This window comes from Hippopotamus amphibius, chromosome 1, assembly GCF_030028045.1.
Source record: "Hippopotamus amphibius kiboko isolate mHipAmp2 chromosome 1, mHipAmp2.hap2, whole genome shotgun sequence".
Classification (NCBI taxonomy): domain Eukaryota; kingdom Metazoa; phylum Chordata; class Mammalia; order Artiodactyla; family Hippopotamidae; genus Hippopotamus; species Hippopotamus amphibius.
Genome location: NC_080186.1, coordinates 7,811,119 through 7,829,318, shown reverse-complemented (window position 1 = coordinate 7,829,318; position 18,200 = coordinate 7,811,119). Strand labels below are relative to the sequence as shown.

Below are 18,200 nucleotides of genomic sequence, written 5' to 3'. Positions count from 1 at the left end.
GCAAAAGACCTGTACGCGCTGCTTCTGAGGGCCGCAAACATCAGCGGATCGTCAAACAAAAACTTGAAACACCGAGGTTTCCTACTACAGTGTCCAGTCCCTAGCCTCCAGCTTCATTCATGGGGGTCAAGAGGCAATCCTGCCAGAGGTAGAAGCCAAGTTCATATTCCAGTGTCCTGTCACTGTTTTTATGGATGTCAGCACACATTGCAGTGGTGGCAGCAGTGACTCCCTGGTCTCTAGAACTCAGCTAAAGGATGTGCTCTTGAACTCAAAAGTTCCAGTGGTAGCCTCTAATTCCCCTACTTTCCTGGCTGAGCAGAGGGAGCAGCTTTCCCACAGCAAGTCAGTCCTTCAGTATTCTGGAAGTCATTCCTGGAGGCCTGGCCTTGCGTCCACTCCTCCAGCCCTTTCATAAGTGAGTAAATGCCTAACTTCTTACATACTGAATTCCTCTTTGCTCAGAACTCCTAGAGGTTCCTGTTGCATGAAATTTTATGATAACAACAAGTTTACCTTTTTAACATAACATTATAGCAAAATGATTATAGCCTATTAGGAACGTACCATCTAAGAGGACGTATACTGTTGACGGCTGTCAATGTTAATTAAGCCCTTATTTTAGTGCGAGGCTCTCTGCTAAGCACTTTTCACATTATTTTCATTTAATTCTTATGAGAACCTTTTGCAGTAAATACTATCATTAACCCCATTTTACAGATAAAGAAACCACAGCACACTGCAGTTAAGTATTTTACCCAGGGCCACACAGTGAGAAAGTGGTGCAGCTGAGATTTGAACCCAGGCAGTCTATGTCCTATTATGTCCCAAGCTGAAGTATTTCAAATCTGACCTATTAGTCACTCCAAAAGAATGCTTCCAAAGCCATGTGGTATTAATACTGGAAACATATTACAAGTATAACACCTGCAGCTTCCTCTTCTCCAGGCTCAAAACCCTAGCACACTCATCCAGCACTGGTGAGAACAGAAGATGGAATAACCACTTTTGAAAACAGTTTGGAAGTTTCTTAAAGAGTTAAACACATAACTACCATATGATCCAGACAGTCTACCCCTCAGTACTGGCCCAAGAGAAAAGGAATTATATGTCCCTACAAAGATTTATACAGAAATATTAACAGCAGCTTTAACTTTTGATAGCTAAAAACTGGAAACAACTCAAATGTCCATTAATAGGCGAATGGACAAATTGTAGTATATCTAAACAAGGGAATACTATTCAGCAAGAAAAAGAAGTGAACCACTAAATTCATGTAATAACATGGATGAATCTCAAAATAATCAAGCTGAGTAAAAAAAGCCAGACCAAAAAAGGGACACCTACCACATGTTCCCACTCATACAAAATTCTAGAAAACGCGAGCTAATCTACAGTGAAAGAAAGCAGATCAGTGCTTGCCTGGGAACCAGCGTTACTGGGCAGTAGGGGGAGGAAGGAAACAAAGGTGCATGAGGAAACATCTGGGGGGTGATCAGTATTTTTTGGGGGGATTTTGTGGGTGGGTGTTTGTTTTTTTTGTTTTTTGTTTTGGCCATGCTGCATGGCATGCAAGATCTTAGTTCCCTGACCAGGGATGGAACCCGCGCCCCCTGCAGTGGACGCACGGAGTCTTAACCGCTGGACGTCCGGCCAGGGAAGTCCCAGTGGGTTCATTCCCTTGACCGCAGTGATGGTTTCACAGGTACATACATACAGGTCAAATTTTTTAATTGTACAAAATTAATATATATAGTTTACTGTATGTCAGTTATACATCAATAAAGCCTCTTAACACAATACAACAACCCTGAGGGTCTTCGGTCCTGTCTCCTTCACCTCACACGTCCAATCCCTTATTGAGCATGGTGTACTCCGTTTTTCTACAATGTCTGTGGTTCTATCCTTCCTTTCCAGAAAGTAGACTGTATAGTTCAAAGAACTCTAGTTAGAAGACTTGGTCCTAGTTCTATTTGTGCCATTAATTTGCACTGCTTAACCTTTCTGAGCCTCAGTTTCCTCATCTGTAAAATGGGAAATTTAAATCATATATTCATTCATTCAACAAATAATCTGCCTATAATCACATAGAAGATTATAGTGAAGAAGAAATTAACTATTCTATGTGTTTCGTAAACCACGAAGTTCTCTATATAAACATGCTGTCATCTCTATTTCCGTTTCTACTGCTACCCTCCATGTCCAGACCCTCTGCACCTAACAAAGGACTTGGCAGGACCTTCCTTGTGGCTGGTCTTATTATCGACAGGCCAGTTCAGTTTAAACACAGAGCCCAGAGTAATGTCCTCAAATAGAGTTTCACGGAGTTTCAATCGGTTCAAAAAGTGTTGTCAACTGTTAGATTTATAGGGTTGAGTCCTAACACTGGCTCCTCGCTCACTGCCTGCCTATCTCACCAACCTCGGTTCTCTTCTTTCCTGCGGACCCCATGGGCCTATCCAGCTAACTGCACACGTCTCTGCGTAAGCCTCCCCTCGCTAACCATGCCCTTCCCACTCCTCTCTGACCATCTGCACCCACTGCCTCCCTCAATGTCTACATCAAGACTAAACTCTGCTGACCTAAATAACTCTGAAAAAAGTGTTTTCACTGGATTCTATAAGACTAAAGACAAAAGAACTACATATAAACATTGTTTATATACACACTAGAGTATTGGTAAAGGCCTATGGGGCAACAATTCTGAAACCACTTTACATGCTGAACAAATAAACAAACTGTAGACTTAGGGAAAACTGACCTCCTTTTGAACTTTCCCCAGTAAGTGTCTTCTAACTCTTGTCACCCAGTCACTTAAGCCCTCGTTCATTAGCCTCTAACCGAGGCTGCTACATTGCTGCTGAGGAAACCAGGAGGGTGAGGCGTGGTCACCCCCCTTGAGGGGCTCACAGTCCTACTGAGCTTTATACTCCATGGCTCCCCTGTCAGATTCTGCTGACTTTTGAGGTACTGCCGTGTTTCACGGACAGACGTGGGTATGGTTGATAAACACTCAGCATCCATTCCCACCTCGCAATGAACCTCTCATCTGTAAAACAAGTACCTCATTTTTCTCTCATGAAGCCCTAATGTATTAAAACTCTGCACACACCAGGCACTGAATAAAGGCTGACCACCTAACCTACAGCCCACGACCCACACATGTCCAACAGCAACAAAAGAAAACTAAGCCACAGAGCAGACCCTTGAACAACACGGGTTTGAACTGCACGAGTCTACTTACATGCGTACTTTTCTCAATAAATACTACAGCACTGCCCGACCCGAGGTGGGCTGAATCCGCGGGTGCGGAACCTGGGTACAGAGGGCGGAGCTGGAGCTTCCATGGATTTTGGTGTCCCCGGTGGGTCCTGGAACCAATCCCTACTTGGATGCTGAAGAATGACAGTCAGTCCTCCATACCTACAGGTTCCACATCCGCAGATTCAACCAACCATGGATCACCAAAACTATTGGAGAAAAAAAATTCCAGAAAGTTCCTAAAAGCAAAACTTGAGTTTGCCAAACACAGGCAACTGCATCATTTACATCGTATTGGGTGTTATAAGTAAAACTAGAGATGACTTAAAGTATGTGAGAGGATGTACACAGCTTACATGCAAACACTACACCACTTTATATGAGAGCCTTGAGTGTCCTTGGATTTTGATATCCTCGAGGGTCCTGGAACCAATTCCCCATGGATACTGGGAACTTCACTTTATTTGAAAACAGATACTAACTTTCAAGTTTCTGAATGTTTACTTTGAATCAAAAATTAAACTTATGAGCCCATATCCCTTCAAAAAATGGGATTAAAAAAGGATTCTTGGGACTTCCCTGGTGGCACAGTGGTTAGGAATCTGCCTGCCAATGCAGGCGACACAGGTTTGATCCCTGGTCCGGGAAGAGCCCACATGCCATGGAGCACCTAAGCCCGTGCACCACAACGACTGAGTCTGTGCTCTAGAGCCCACGAGCCACAACTATTGAGACTGCATGCCACAACTACCGAAGCCTGCGTGCCTAGAGCCCGTGCTCCACACAAGAGAACTCTACGCACCTCAATGAAGAGCAGCCCCCACTCACCAGAACTAGAGAAAGCCCACATAGGAACGAAGACCCCACACAGCCAATAAATAAATTAATTTAAAAAAAGAAATGGGTTCTTTTAGAAAGGAAGCATTTTTCATATAACCAGTGACCAGAATGTTCCCTCAGAATCCAAATCTATGCTAAGTGTTAATAATAATTTGTTACACTTTTTTCTCTTATTAATTTCCCTCTACCTATAATCACATTTATATTAGAAAACAGTTTTATCTTCTTGGTGGGGGTGGGACATGATCCCCTGAAGTTCTAAGAAAAACATTCCGTAGCCTACCTACCATATGGAAAATGCTTTCTTATCTTAGCACAGTGTCCAACAAGGTATATGCGAGAATATCCACCGAGGTATTGTTTGAAACAACAAAAGACAGGAATGAACCCGAATGTCCACTAATTTGAGACTGACTCAAAAAAAATCATGATACAGGAATACAAGGGAATACCACGCAGCCGCGGACAAGGATGAGGGAAGCTGTTTGTCCTGAAGTGGCGTGAGCGCCAAGACAAAATGGCAAGCGTCAGCTCAAGTGTGAACTCTGCCACCGCTGTGTCTAAAAGGTGTTTCTGTTAATAAATATTAACGTGCTTTTATATGGCTAGATCTTTGGAATGATACACAAAAACTGTTAACAGTAGCATCCTCTGGGACACAAGATGGAGGGAGACAGGAGAGAGACGACAGGAAGACATTCTTCACTGTCTATCCTTCTTCCCTGGGTGAATTTCTGAAACCATTACCTTTTCAAAAAAAACAAAACACTTTAAAGATAATACTATTGTACATGATGAAGTCGCTTTGCTTTCCTTTGTAGTACTGCTGCAGGCACACAAGTTAAGAAAGGAAGAGTCATTCTTCACTTTCAGAGAAAACCTCAAAACAACTCAGTGAATCTAAAAGAGCTGTTTCTTCCCCCAAGCTGCTTGGTTCCGCTGTCCCCTCATCGTAGGGTGAAGTGTAGAAACCCACTTGACTCAGCCATCTGGGGCAAGCAAGTGCTACCAGCTCCCCCTCTGAATGGGGAGGCCATGGTGTTCAGCTAGTCTAGCTGCTCTAGCTCTTGTCCTGGATGCTGAGAAAAATCTGCAGAGTTAAGACAAGTTTGGATAACAAGGGGAGCAGGAAAATTGATGGGGGGATCACCCGTCAGTGTGATGAATAGGCTGGTCCAGAACAGCAGGTGACGGATATGCAGATGCGAGACTGGCAGGGAAGGAAGACTTTCGTTCACAACAGATGGATGGAGATGCTCAATCATCCCCGAGAGCGTGTGCCGCTGCCACACACAGCCCCGTCTGCTCCGGCAGCCCTCGCTCGCCTGCAGGGCATGGCCTCCCCCCCAAGAGGCCCTCTGCACTGGACCCACGTCAGAGCAGGGCCAGGGGAAGGAGGGCAGGCAGTGTTTGAGGAAAATGCCACCCAACGGCGAGCTGAACTCGCAGGGACCGAAACACCCACTGTCTCTCTCGGCAGCTCTCACTCCTGAGTAAGGCATGTATGGCCCGAGAGGCTGCCCAGGACGTGGGGCAGTCTTGGGTAAACCAGAACTGACGGTCATCCTACTTACAGGCCACTGTCACCCCCTTTTTCTCTCCCTCTTCATCGTCAGTGAGAGAGAACCTAGATAAACCCAAGCTCCTAACTGAGCAGAAACCCCGAGTGGAGGGTCCCAGTTTCCTTCAGTCACACAAGACTAGCGGAGAGCTAAGACACAGAAAGAAAACTCATCCAACCCTGGTCTTTCTCAGAACGGGAACATCTCTTTGAAATGTCTGTGATACACAAGGCTCAGTTACTCCAGCAAATACAGGGAAGAATCCACATTTTGATGCCACAATCCATTTCTCCTCAACAAAAAATCAGAAGGGCCATACAGCCCCTCACAGAGCTGGTACTGTCCATTCCAGCTCAGCCGCGGGAGTTTCTGAGGACAAGGAACCGGCCCCGATCAAGCACGGGGTGGTAGCTGGCAAGCTCTTCATCCCTTCCCCGCCCCCTCCCTGCTATCTGCTGGACCCAAGCTCTAGAAAAACCAGCATTATAAAAATACTCCGGCTTTACTAAGACACATTAAAGAATTAATTATAAAGCAAAGCTGAAGGAGAAAATTAATTTTAGAAACACATGAGGTTACAATTTTTTTTCCTGGAGATGGGGGAGGAAACAGTTATTTTCGTTTTCATCCTGGGGGCACAAGCTGGGAGCTGTCCAGTCGATAACCTGGCCATCAGAACAAGGTTTGTAATTAAAAGGTCAGTGACCTGGAAAGCCAGGGCCCCACTCCCAGAGCTACTCAGTAATGACGGAGCTATTAAATTAAGACTGTTATGAAATCAATGCTAAAAAAGCTTTCATGGTAACGAGATTCCATTCAAGGACATGCAAACTACCTCATGAAATGGACGTAAATGATAAAAAAGAAAAGTAATAAAAGAGAGTTAAATTGAAATCTGTGTAAGAATTCACTCCCCCTTAAAATACTCCAGTGAGAGAAACCCTTCACCTCTACCCCACTACCAAGGTTGAGACCGTCAGGTTTCTTCCTCAAGTTCATTTCCAGCAAGCAGGCAGTTTTGCTACTGGGGGTTCTGCTTCCAGGAACAGAAGAAAGATAAGATCTTGTTTCACCTTTTAGAATGAGACAGCATGCTGGTGCGTTTTATTTGTTTCATTTTCCTTCACCCTCCCCCCACCCAGACTATTTATTAGATGAGGGAGAATACCAGCCCTTGACTTATACACTTGAGAGGGGCATGGTAAGCCAAAGGGTCAGCCAGCACCACCCAGGCCCCACCATGCAGAATTACACGGAAAAGCAGACGATGCTCATCTTCCTTCTAGAACCCTGTTTTGCACAGATGTATTAGAGAAGGCTAACAGACAACTCTGTCTCCGCACCGCACCCCTCACCCCATCCACCCCTTTACCTGCCACGAACAGGCATCGCTTTTACCCACCTCATACTGAGCCTGCCAAACATGTTTGGAAGCAGACTGCCCCCTACATTTTGTGGTTGGACAGGGTGTCAAATTGACATAAGCCTACTGACAACAATGTCCAAGCCTCTAACTTTCTGGACTGATCCTATTGCTGTTTTTAAGTTACTCTCACCTCCTGGATTGCAGCCTGCTTAAAAGCCCCAGATATGATGCCTGCTTGGCAAGGACTGCCTCTATATATAGACCAGTTCTATGAGGGTTTAAACCCCACACACAGGCCAATTATCTTCATGTGTGGCTGACTCTGCAGTTGATATCATCTGCAGAATCAAGTGGCTGGAAAGCAAACAAAAACATTTATTCTAATACTCTGAAGGTGAACAGCTGCTTTTCTCTTCCATCCAAAAAATTCCCGATAAAAGAAAGAAATGTTGTAAATTACACAAACTGGCAGTACAAGCTTCAAAGAAAATGATAAATGATTCTAATAACTTCATGTTTCTCATTAATGACTCTATGTTCAGACTTTAAAGCATCCAAAAGAGATCTCAAAGAAACAAAAACAAAAAAACACAAACACAAAAGGCCCTTGCAAACCAATGCTCTTCCATCCCTACCCCATCCGCCCCACCCCCATCCCCTGGCCTCCGCAGCCCCGAAATCAGAGGGTACACATTTAACCAGTCAGTAAGAGGTGGGAAGAGGCCCCTGCTCAGGGCTGTGGCTTCACAATAAAACAAACTCAGCTGATATGCCTAAAGTAACCCTCATTTCCCACTGAACTGACATGCACTACAGGGACCTCAATTTCTATATTAAATATTAAGTAATATTAAAAGAAAAACAAAATTGGATTTGCCTTTTCAGGAAAGAGATGTTTATTAAAAAAAAAAAAAAGTCAAGATTATAATTCAAGACAGAGCTCCACTGCAATTCCCCAAAGTGACATTTGCTAGAAAAAGCCAAGACTACAGCAGCTATGGGCTCACCCAAAGCCAGCGCTCCGACCCACCACGACAACGGTCCTGTGGGGAGACTCAACCGAAGGGTGCCAGGACCTTGGTCCCTCCCCTTAAGACATGCTCCCCACCCCCAAAGACCACCGAGCCAGCTCCCTTTCCTTCCCAATTGCTGTTAGGGATGGGGCAGACACGCGCTCCTTTACAACAGCCCCTCCTCCCGCAACCCATCAGCGATGGTGCAGAGCTCCATGATCCTGCATGCCTGACCCCTGAAACAGCGGGAAATGCGAATGAAAAGTGAAGTTTAAATTCACAGAGGGCTCTTCTTCCCCAGATGCCGATCAAACCCTGGAATTCTCTGCCCAGGAAAGGTCCTGCCAGAACTTACCCTATTGGGATTCAACTCGGAAATAGATAATTACTGACTGAAGCAGCATTTTACAGCATAATGGAGATGGGTGATTAAGTCCAGCGACTCCAGGTTTCAGTGCGGGGTAAACTCTCTTTAGAAGAAGAAAGGTAGGATGCCTCTCCAGTTTCCTGCTGTCTAAAATTCTAAAAACTCTAAACCACATTAAGGGTCGGGAAGGAATTCCGCCCACTCTGTACCAACAAATACCCATCTCCTTCGGGTCTTCGCTCCCATGCCGCCCTCCCTGAGGGACACCTTCTAATCGCCCCGTTGAGAAGTGCAACCCATTCTCACACAGCCCCGGCTCCCTCCCGCCCACAGCCTGCCGATGGGGTGTTGGGGCGATGGGGTGTTCTTCATGGCACTTGCCAGCTGACAAACCACAGGTTTTGTTTTTTCTTTTCTTGATGGTCTGCCTTCCCCTGGTAGACTTGAAGCTCTGAGAGGGCAGGGGTTTTGTCTGTTCTGTTCTCAGCACTGGGTAAACACTCTTAGTTGCATTAATTAATTGATTGCTGTTGGTTTTTTTTTTTTTTTCCAAGGAGCAACAAATAAGAACTGTACAGAGTAGTATCTACAGTAATTATTAGCCAACTAAGTCAAAAGAAGTATTATTTGGCCCAGAGTTTCTCTCTCTCTCTCTTTTTTTTTCTCTCCCTCTCCCAGTCAGGGATTTATTAAAATTAAACAGATTAGATAGAGCTCCTGATACTCAAACTGCTCAGCAAAGCCTGCAGTGGGGAAGTGCCGAGCAAACACCAGAGACATTTGTCTCTAAATTGCTCTAAATACCTTCTGCAAATGAAATTCTAACCCAGCTGCGTTTGAGAGAAAATGAGGAATAACTGGTCATTGTCAGTGGAAGAGAAGATCAGGCAGTTATAATAGTGCACAATACACTGGGGCGAAGGATCTCTCGGCAACCATAGATTTTGTCTCAGGTTACCCCGGGGAATCAGCACGGCTTTTAGGCTCAGCTTTCCCCAGCTTCAGAGCTTTGATGAGAGAGCTGAAATCCCTAAGCTTTTATGATTAATTACTCCCCATAGGTACACATATTTCAAGGAAAAACTCTTTTACGGCATGATGGCTGCAGAGTAGAGGGGCCGGCCAAGGCACTCCAAATTTTAATAATCTCCTACTGATGGGGGCGAGCATGGTGCCGCCAGGAAGCACCCAGCGCCCCTCAGCCACAGGGACCGGCCTTGAGGCAGCCTCTACACGGCTGCCTGTGAATGAAACGCCTGGGCTGACTCTGCCCAAACCCTGCGAGCGCAGCCCTGGGACCGGGTCCTACAGCATCACTTCGGAGGGATACCGTGGAGCAGACCTAGGAAACACCACCAAACCACGCCATCTTCTATTTCAGCCACGAATGACTTAAAGCTCAAAACCCAGAATTTTGAGGCCGACATTCCAGCTCCTTAAGGGAAAAGAGTTTTGTTTGGTGGGGGGAGCTGGGGTGAAGAAAACTCACTTCCCTCCCTCACGGTGTTTAAGGACCTTTAGACAATTTCCTAGCTTTCCAGAAAATTAGATGTTCAGAGAACAAAAAGTCAGATTTCTTTTGTTTGATTTGGGTTTTTTTTTTTTTTTTTCAATATTTCACAAAAAAAAAGAAACATCCTGAATTTCAATAAAACCAAAATAGCTTCTGTCTGCTTTGGACAATATTGAATTTGTCAAGATCCACATAATCCCGGCTTACAGAAACACCGTAAAACCAGTCATTCACCACTTCAATCCGTAAATCACACTGACCCCAAGCCTGACCTTGTTTAGTCATCTTATTTCCCTCGTCCTTCATTTCTAACTTCCTCATTCTTTTACTGAAGCGGCTGACCTCCTAACCTAAAGCCAGTCATTCTGCAGCCAGGGTCATTATCAGAAGAACAGACCAGAAAGCTGGAGTCCTCCCCAGTCTTATCCATGGGCCTCTTCTGCCACTGAATGCTGCCTGTGCCAGGCGGTCCTGGGCTAAGTTGGTGGCCTTACATCTGGTGCTCAATTATCTGAACTCTACCATCTCTGCTCTACTGTAAGAAAAGAAGCTGCATCCCCACTGGGGGGCTCCCCTCACCCCTACACCAGTGGGATGGCTATAGGAGATCGTTGATAAATACTGTGGCTTCCATCCACCCTGTCCCCAGGCCCTCTCCGCCGGCCACTGTGCAGGGCCACGGGGAACCTGTACCTTTCTTCTTAAGGAATGCTCTCCTGGTTGCAAGTGGGCTCTGGCGGACCCGAGAATTCTGTAGAAACTTCACCGCCGTGGCAATCTGGTAGGGGAGATAAAACAGAGAAGAAAAGAAAACATCAATAGTCTGCGTTTCAAGGTTCAAAGTTTACAAGGTTACAAGTTTATCCCAGGTCCATAGAAATAAGCACAATGCTATGGTCAAATTAACCAGTTATTTCCACAATTAAAATCTGCTTAAATAAAAGACTATGTTGGTTCTCTACCTACACTGGCTTCCTGTATCTGGTTCTATCAAATCTAATCCCCTCAGCCTAGCTTTTAAGACCTGCAATAACCTTTTCCTGTTCTCCCTGTTCCAGCTGATTCTTCACACTCCTCGGCAGGTAGCCCTCCCCTGGCCGTGCTTTTCCACGTCACTACACTTGTGCCCATGCTGTGCCCTTTTTCTAGAAGGCCTCCCTTTCCCGCCTCTCACACACACAGCAGCAGCAGCAGCACAGCCCTTCTATAGGCTGTTCTAACTCCTCAAGGCCTTCCCCAAATAAGCAAGCCATCTCTGATCTCCCCATTCTCTTAAATTCTTCAATGCTTATAGCGTGTACCATATAATTGAAGACACAATTATACTGTCTTCTAACATTCACGCTGCCTCCCCGGCATCTGAAGGGAAGAGACCATGCTGCCTCTACAGAACCTGGCAAAGCGCTGAGCACACACCGGCTGGGAAGGCTTATATAAGACACAACACACACAGCCATTCACACTGGCCCCTCTTATGCAGTGCAGCTGAATTCTGAAGAGCCATCAAAGGGCAAAGTTTGGGGTTTCATGGCTAAAAGCTGACAGACTGACAGATGATCTACCTACCTCTGGTAATGACATTTATTTAACGAAATCTTCCCCTCTATGAATGAGCCAAGGAGGGGATGGAAGGAAAACTGTTGATATTAACCTTCATACCACTCAGCACACACGACGCGTGTGCTTGCACGCAGCCTGTCTGCTCTCCACCCAGGGCACTAGTCCGACGGGTGGGAAATGCCAACCTGCTCCCAACAGGAAAGGGGCCATTGTAAATGACTGGCATTATTTATCTCATCAAAACCAAAAGAATAATTTAGTCTCAAGGTACAGATAAAGTCACAGGCCTTGCAGTTCACTCATAAGTTGTTAAAAGAAAAAATATCCAAGGGCCCAAATATAAGGAAGTCTTCTAAGATCCTTCAAACTAAGGGCAGCAGTTGAACAGAGATTCAAACAGAAAGTACTACAACCATAAATGGAACACAAGTTACAAATCTCCTCTTCAGATCTTATATGAATTTAATCTTGAGACTGGACCAACCTCTCTGGTAACAAAAGATACGAGGATAAATCAGACAAAAAAAAAATTCAGGGCAATTCCCATGTATATGTTCCCTGTGATCCCTCCATGGGAGGCCTGCCTCAGACATTCTCCCTCAAGGACCAACCCAGGTACCCAGACTGGCAGATCTGGGCCTGTCAGCGATAAGACACACGAGTGCTGAGACTAGCTAGCATCCGTCCGACACTGCAAATGTATTAACCATCATCATGAACTGCAGTGACAACCAACCAGTTCTGGACCAGAGAAAAACTGACGCTCAGGATTCTAGAACCCCAAAACTACATACGCACCCCCAAGCCCCTCGACCAGATCTCCTCGAGTTGCACCAAAATTAAGAACAGTCTGACAAACACCAACAAAATGGATGTGTTCTAATGAAGAGATGGGGATGGGGAAAGAAAGAAGAGAGAGAGAGGAAAGGGAATGGGACCAAGGAGGGAACAGGAGAGGAGAAGGAGGAGAAAAAGAAGAAGAAGGCAATGGACGAGCAGAGGAGATGGAACAGAAGGGAAGGCAAACGAAAAAGGAAAGGGGATAAGAGCAAAGGGGAAGTAGCAAAGGAGAAAAACAAGAGGGGGAAAGGCCCAGCCTTGGCGGACATGGACCATAACACCACCCCAGGCCCCACAGGGTCAAGGCCAATCTGCACAGCTCAGATGCCTCAGGGTTAATTGTTCTTCACCTGGAGAAAAAATACACCTTCAACGCACGAGATAAGGACGGCATCTGCATCGTGTGGCAGGTTCCACACGCCCTGGTACGTGTACCAGGTGTCAGAGGAACTGTGGACAAGCAGGTCTTAGGCCGGAGATGCTGACAGCACAGCTCCTGACATTCACCCGTAGAAGCATAAACCTTTCCTTCATCCTTCCAAAATTTTCCATGACAGAGAAAACAGAATCCCACCACTAAAATGCACAGGTTTCACCTTGCTTTTTTAATACAGTCCTTGGTATATGCATTTCTGGTCAGAGAGCAAAGTTCTGATGGGTTTAATGGTGCACTCAATGCAGTGCTTGGCGCATTCCATCAATTTTTTTTTAAAAATTGCATCTCTTATTTCTTTAAATACATTAATCAGCCTAGTGTAGGCAAAACGGATCCATCGGACAATGCAATAAACATGAATTATCATCTATCCAACATGCATAATGGCTTAAAAATACATAATAGCAGGTGTAGTTTAAATGATTAGTTATTACACCTGTGGTGGGTCTGATTCAATTGGGAAAAATCATCTTTAATAGGTTAAAAGGTTTAGATCACCATGCTTTCCTTAAAGTGGCTGTAGAGAGGGAATGATGGAGTGCTCTGTCATTAGTAATTCATTTAAGAAAAACGTGGGGGATACAGCAAAGAACAGCATCAACGAGCGAATCCAATTTAAACATCAGGTAAAGCAGAAAACACCTTTTAAAAAAGCAAGATAAATGAATTTGGAAGGGAGGTGAAATTGACGTATTTATTTTAACGGGAATTTGACAAAGTCCCGGCACACTTCAAACTTGCAAAAATATGAACAATTTCTTTAAAAGTTTCCATTCACTAATTCCAAGCCATATAAAATAATACTGCCAAACGCCTGCATAAAGTATATTTGGGGCTTGTTTATGTTCCTCTTGATCTTTGAAAATGCAGGCGACGGGCAAATCACATATTTAACAGCACCGGTATCACTACGCCAGATGCAAAAATATGAAGCATCCAAACTAACAGCCTCAACATAATGTGCTTTATAGGAAAGATAAGCAGCTCCATCCACGTAAGTGTGAACACATGAAAACCCCTTTCCTTTCACTAATTATTCCTTCAGCTACTCTTTGCTCTCCTCCCCTCTCCTCAGAAGGACCTGGCACTTCAAAAGGGCGGAAAGGGGCCCGTCCAACGTAGAATTTCACAAGCCCTATGATTCACACGCAGATGGTAAAAGATTTCCCAAAACCTTTCCCCATAATGCAAAGATGTAAACACACTGGATAACTGACAGTGCCCCCGGTCTGCATCTTTCATTCGACTATTGTTGGACACTTTTCATTAACTTCATGAAGCCATTCAACTGACTCTTCCCTCTGCAGAGGTCCAACACACACAACACGCTTTTGTTGGGTGAAATGATGGGGCGCCTGCAGCCTGTCCTGTACTATCGTTTGATTTTCTAATTAGGAGATGAATGTGACTATTCATGGGTTATATCTGTGCCCAACTAAATTATATAAATTCAGGCCAAATCTTCCGCCTCAATGTCAAAGATGTAAAACGGAGGCGGAAACTTTACTGCGCACGTTGTGGGAGTGCAGCAAGCCAGGGAAAATTCTGATGCAAAGCCCCTGACGATGCTGTTGAGGCCACTTGCTGTTGAGTCCGTGATAAATACGGAACTGGCCTTCCTTTCCCCTTCTTCTGCACTGAGAGAGTTCTTAATGAGTGCACGGCGAAGTACCAGTCTCTGGTTCCATTAGAATAAAGACGACAAACTCAGAAGAAAACAGACGCAAAGTTTCTCATCACCCCTACTCCTGTGACCCTACGTTCTGCCTCCTCCCCTCAAAAAGCAAAATAAAACAACCCTGTCACCATCAACTCCACAATTTCAGGGAAATTTGATCATTTTCACTGTCCATCACTTAAAACTAGAGATAAAATCAAGGTGTAAAGAGGATAAATTCTTGCCTGTGCAGTGGTTACACTGGGAGTGACTGCCAGCAACCCAGGGAAAAAGAGGGGACTTCAGGCTGAAAAACACCTTTGGATCCAAGATGATTGGCCAATTGAGAGAGATTTGTGTTTGAGAGACCAGGATTTGTAACTGTATAAATCAATGGAATACAGTGTACTCAGGGGCTATCTACGATGAACTATGTGCTGTTAAATGCGCTGTGTAGGGTAAGTAATCCCTGGTGAGAAGCAGCGAGGTTCCTGACAGTCCTTACTGAAGAGATGCTTCCTAGGTGTTTTCCACTCTCCTGCAAAAGACCTGCACGCTGTCAGCTCCAGAATGCACACTGCATTTTCTGCACAAGGGGGACGGGAGAACAGAGCTTGCCTAAAAACGAACCTGGGGTTGGAGGGTTCGTTCTTTGCACCTGACACGTAAACCTGATGCACTATCTCCAATGATACTTACTTGGAATGTCACCAATTCTGGCACTCCTGTGTGCTCCATACACATCTACCTCCTAAAAATGTGAGCATTCGTGAGCCATTTTAAAATATTCAAAATATTCAAAAATTAATGACACTAACAACCCAAACCAAGTCCTTTTTAACCCAGAGAGATCACAACTAGAGGGCAAAGGAAAATGACCGACATGGGGACCCAAAATCCCATTCCAACGTTTGCAGCATCGCACACGTGCACGGCTGAGAAGATTAAATTGCCTGTGAAAGGTTCCTACGCTCGTACTCTAAAGTAGATAGATACCCAGAATCCTGTTAACAAGCGTTAGACCAAAGCCAACTCGAGGTTTAACAAGGACTGACTGTAACAGCCAGGCAGTGCCTAGAAGGAGAGAACCCTCTTCAAACAGAAATGCTGCGTTTTAGTAAGAAATCAGTGCTCTGTCAGGGGTTCCTTGACAAATATGGTCATCGGTGGCACAAAGAAATAGTTGCAAAGCAGCTGTTAATCAGAGAAACACATCGTAGAACGCTGATGCTAGCACTCGTGAAAAAATGCAACGGGCTAATTATGAAGCTATATATCTCACTAAAGAGGCCGTGTTCCTTGAGATTCCAGGCAAAGCACTCTCGGATCCAGGGTCCTAGGACAACATAATTCTGGTTTTCTGCATCCACAATCCCTTCTAACGTGCGGCTGACAGTCCCAGCCAAGCTCACCGTTGTTCTCACTTCTATACACTCTCTTTCTAGGTAGGGAACAGGCTGGGGAGGGCAACCACCCCAGAGGCGAGGGCATCCCCGAGCCACATTCCAAGATGCTGCGTGAATACATCCAAAGGGTATCAGATCCTAAAGCGGCAAAAGAGAAAACCTATAAGCATGCAAAAGAAATGTCAGAATCACCCTTCCAAGTGTGGCAGGAGAGCAAATGTGTGTGAGAGCTGCAGTCAAGGAGGGCCGCCCTTAGCCGCCAAAATGAAAAGGAAGAAATAGAAGAGGAGGAAGCAATAAACAGAATATAGAGACTGCTACGTTTGAAATCTCCAAGGGAGAAAGGGAGTCTGGCAGAAAGCTGCTCTCAGAGTGTGAAATGCAACTCAGGGAAGCCGAGGGTCTAGCAGGCAGGTAAGAGGGGAAAGTTAATATGCAGAAGAAGGCTCGGTCAGCCAAAATTCAATACGATCCTCTGCAAGGACAAGGAGGGACAAGGCTCCCCGAAACCAGACTAGTGGGAGTAGGGGGGAGGGGCGCCACGACCGCTCGGAGCAAAGCCACCGGAATGGCAAAAGGGGAATAACCTTGAGCTGGCCGCGCCGAGGCGGCCGCAGCGCGGAGCCAAAGTGCCCCCTAGCCGGGGCCGGCGGGCGCGCAGGCCGGAGGCGGCCGCTCCGCTGACTCGCCCGGGCCCCAGCCAAGTGTTTTCACTCAGGGAAAATGAAATGTTTTGCAAGATGAAACAGAATGAAAATTGAGGTTTTAGGTAATTGCTAGTTGGCATTTACATATCACAGGCTGGTTCAACACCTATTCATTTTCCTCTTTTATTTTCAATTTTTTAAAATTGCTCATTAAAAATGAACAGATGACAGTGACAGGGATTTTTTTCCTCTCTTTCTCCTTCTCTGAGGGTTACAAAATCAAGGAGTACTTTTCGCCTGTTTATCTACAATTAACGCACATGCAAAGGTACGTTTCATTTATATGGGGGGGGGCGGGAAAGGAGAGGGGAAAGTCAACAAAAGCCAGGAAGTTCAAAAATAAAGACGGTGAACTGTACTTGAGCCAACCCCCTGCACCTGGGTGAGCAGCGAGCTAGCGAGTGCACTGGCTCTCAAGGAGTTAAAGGAAAGAGCCTCTCTTTCAACTTGGAATTTCCTGGGTTTTGTCACTGTGTCCTTCCCATTGTTGATTTGGGTTACAACCCTATACTAATTAAGCTGTGGGCCCTAATTTCCTTTGTTTTACTTTCCTCTGTCCTTTTGTTTTTCACATTAAAGAAATAAAATACCTCGGGTAGAAGTGCATGAGAGTTGACATGATAGAGCACAATATTTGTTAAGGTCTATTGTGTAAATCTGTATTTAGGGAATTCCACAGGATGCATTATTGACCCTACTCTCTCTTAAAACACATTGATATATGTAGTAAAAGCCTTTATGAAAAGTGGCAACGTCATATACACAAAAACTACCCTTCCAAATGAAATATCTCTGCATTTAAATTTTTCTTCTTGGCCCTAGTTAAAAATATTGCATGGACTGCTTGTCAGAATGTCATTGTTTTGTTATTTCATTAAACTAGTTCTTCCAGAAATGTATGTGGAAATAAAAAGCATCTCAAGCCAACAGGCACTATTTAATATCAAGTGACAGTGATTTTAGGGACACAAGGGTGACTTTGGAGAGTACTTTGGGTGCCAACTTGCAGCCCAAAGGGAGCTGGAGCTTGCGTAGCAAAGCCTGACGAGCAGAGCTGCAGATACAGAGGGTACCCGTGACCGCGCCACAGAAAGCGCTGTAGTGCACACGCTCTCCGCAGAGGAAATAAAAACCCTTGTTTCTGGGTTTAGAAGATCAAAGTTCCTTTTTAGGAAAGGTTGAGAAGGAAAAGGATTTTCTCCTTCAGGGAGAAAGAAAAGCAAATTTAAATGCCTGTCCCCATGCATCCCCACCTGAATTTAGAGAGCAGCCCCTCTAATTTTTGATGCAACCAACAAAGCAGTTACCCAAAGAGGAGAGAAAAAAAGGATGACATTTGCCTTTTCCTTGGCTTTGAAATCCAACTGGCAGCAAATTGTTTGAAGTCCTGTTTAGAGAAGCAACCGTAATAGCCTCCATACTGAAAAGAGGAGGAAAATGCCATTATACACGGATCACGGTAGCAGTGACCTCAGCAGAGAAGGCAAACGAGCTGGCCGCAAGTCGAAGGGTTGGCGGGCGTGCCAGGAACAGAGAGAAAAGCGTTTCTGTGAGCCAGCAACGTGTGGCAAGAGCTGGGTGCTTGGTCCCAGGAGACACCTAGGAAAGGCAAGGAGCTGGGTTTCCCAACATGTTGTCTTTCAACAGTGCCTTGACTGCTCCTTTTCCAGTT

General features: G+C 45.2%; 1 protein-coding gene across 2 annotated transcripts in view; it reads right to left on the bottom strand.

Moving 5' to 3' along the window:
- PEX14 (peroxisomal biogenesis factor 14) overlaps positions 1 to 18,200 on the bottom strand; it is a 130,039-nt gene that overhangs the window by 69,240 nt on the left and 42,599 nt on the right. For both annotated transcript variants that reach the window (XM_057696115.1, XM_057696122.1), the window contains exon 3: positions 10,616 to 10,700. In XM_057696115.1, the coding sequence (XP_057552098.1) occupies positions 10,616 to 10,700 (85 nt within the window). The remainder of the gene's footprint in view (positions 1 to 10,615; positions 10,701 to 18,200) is intronic.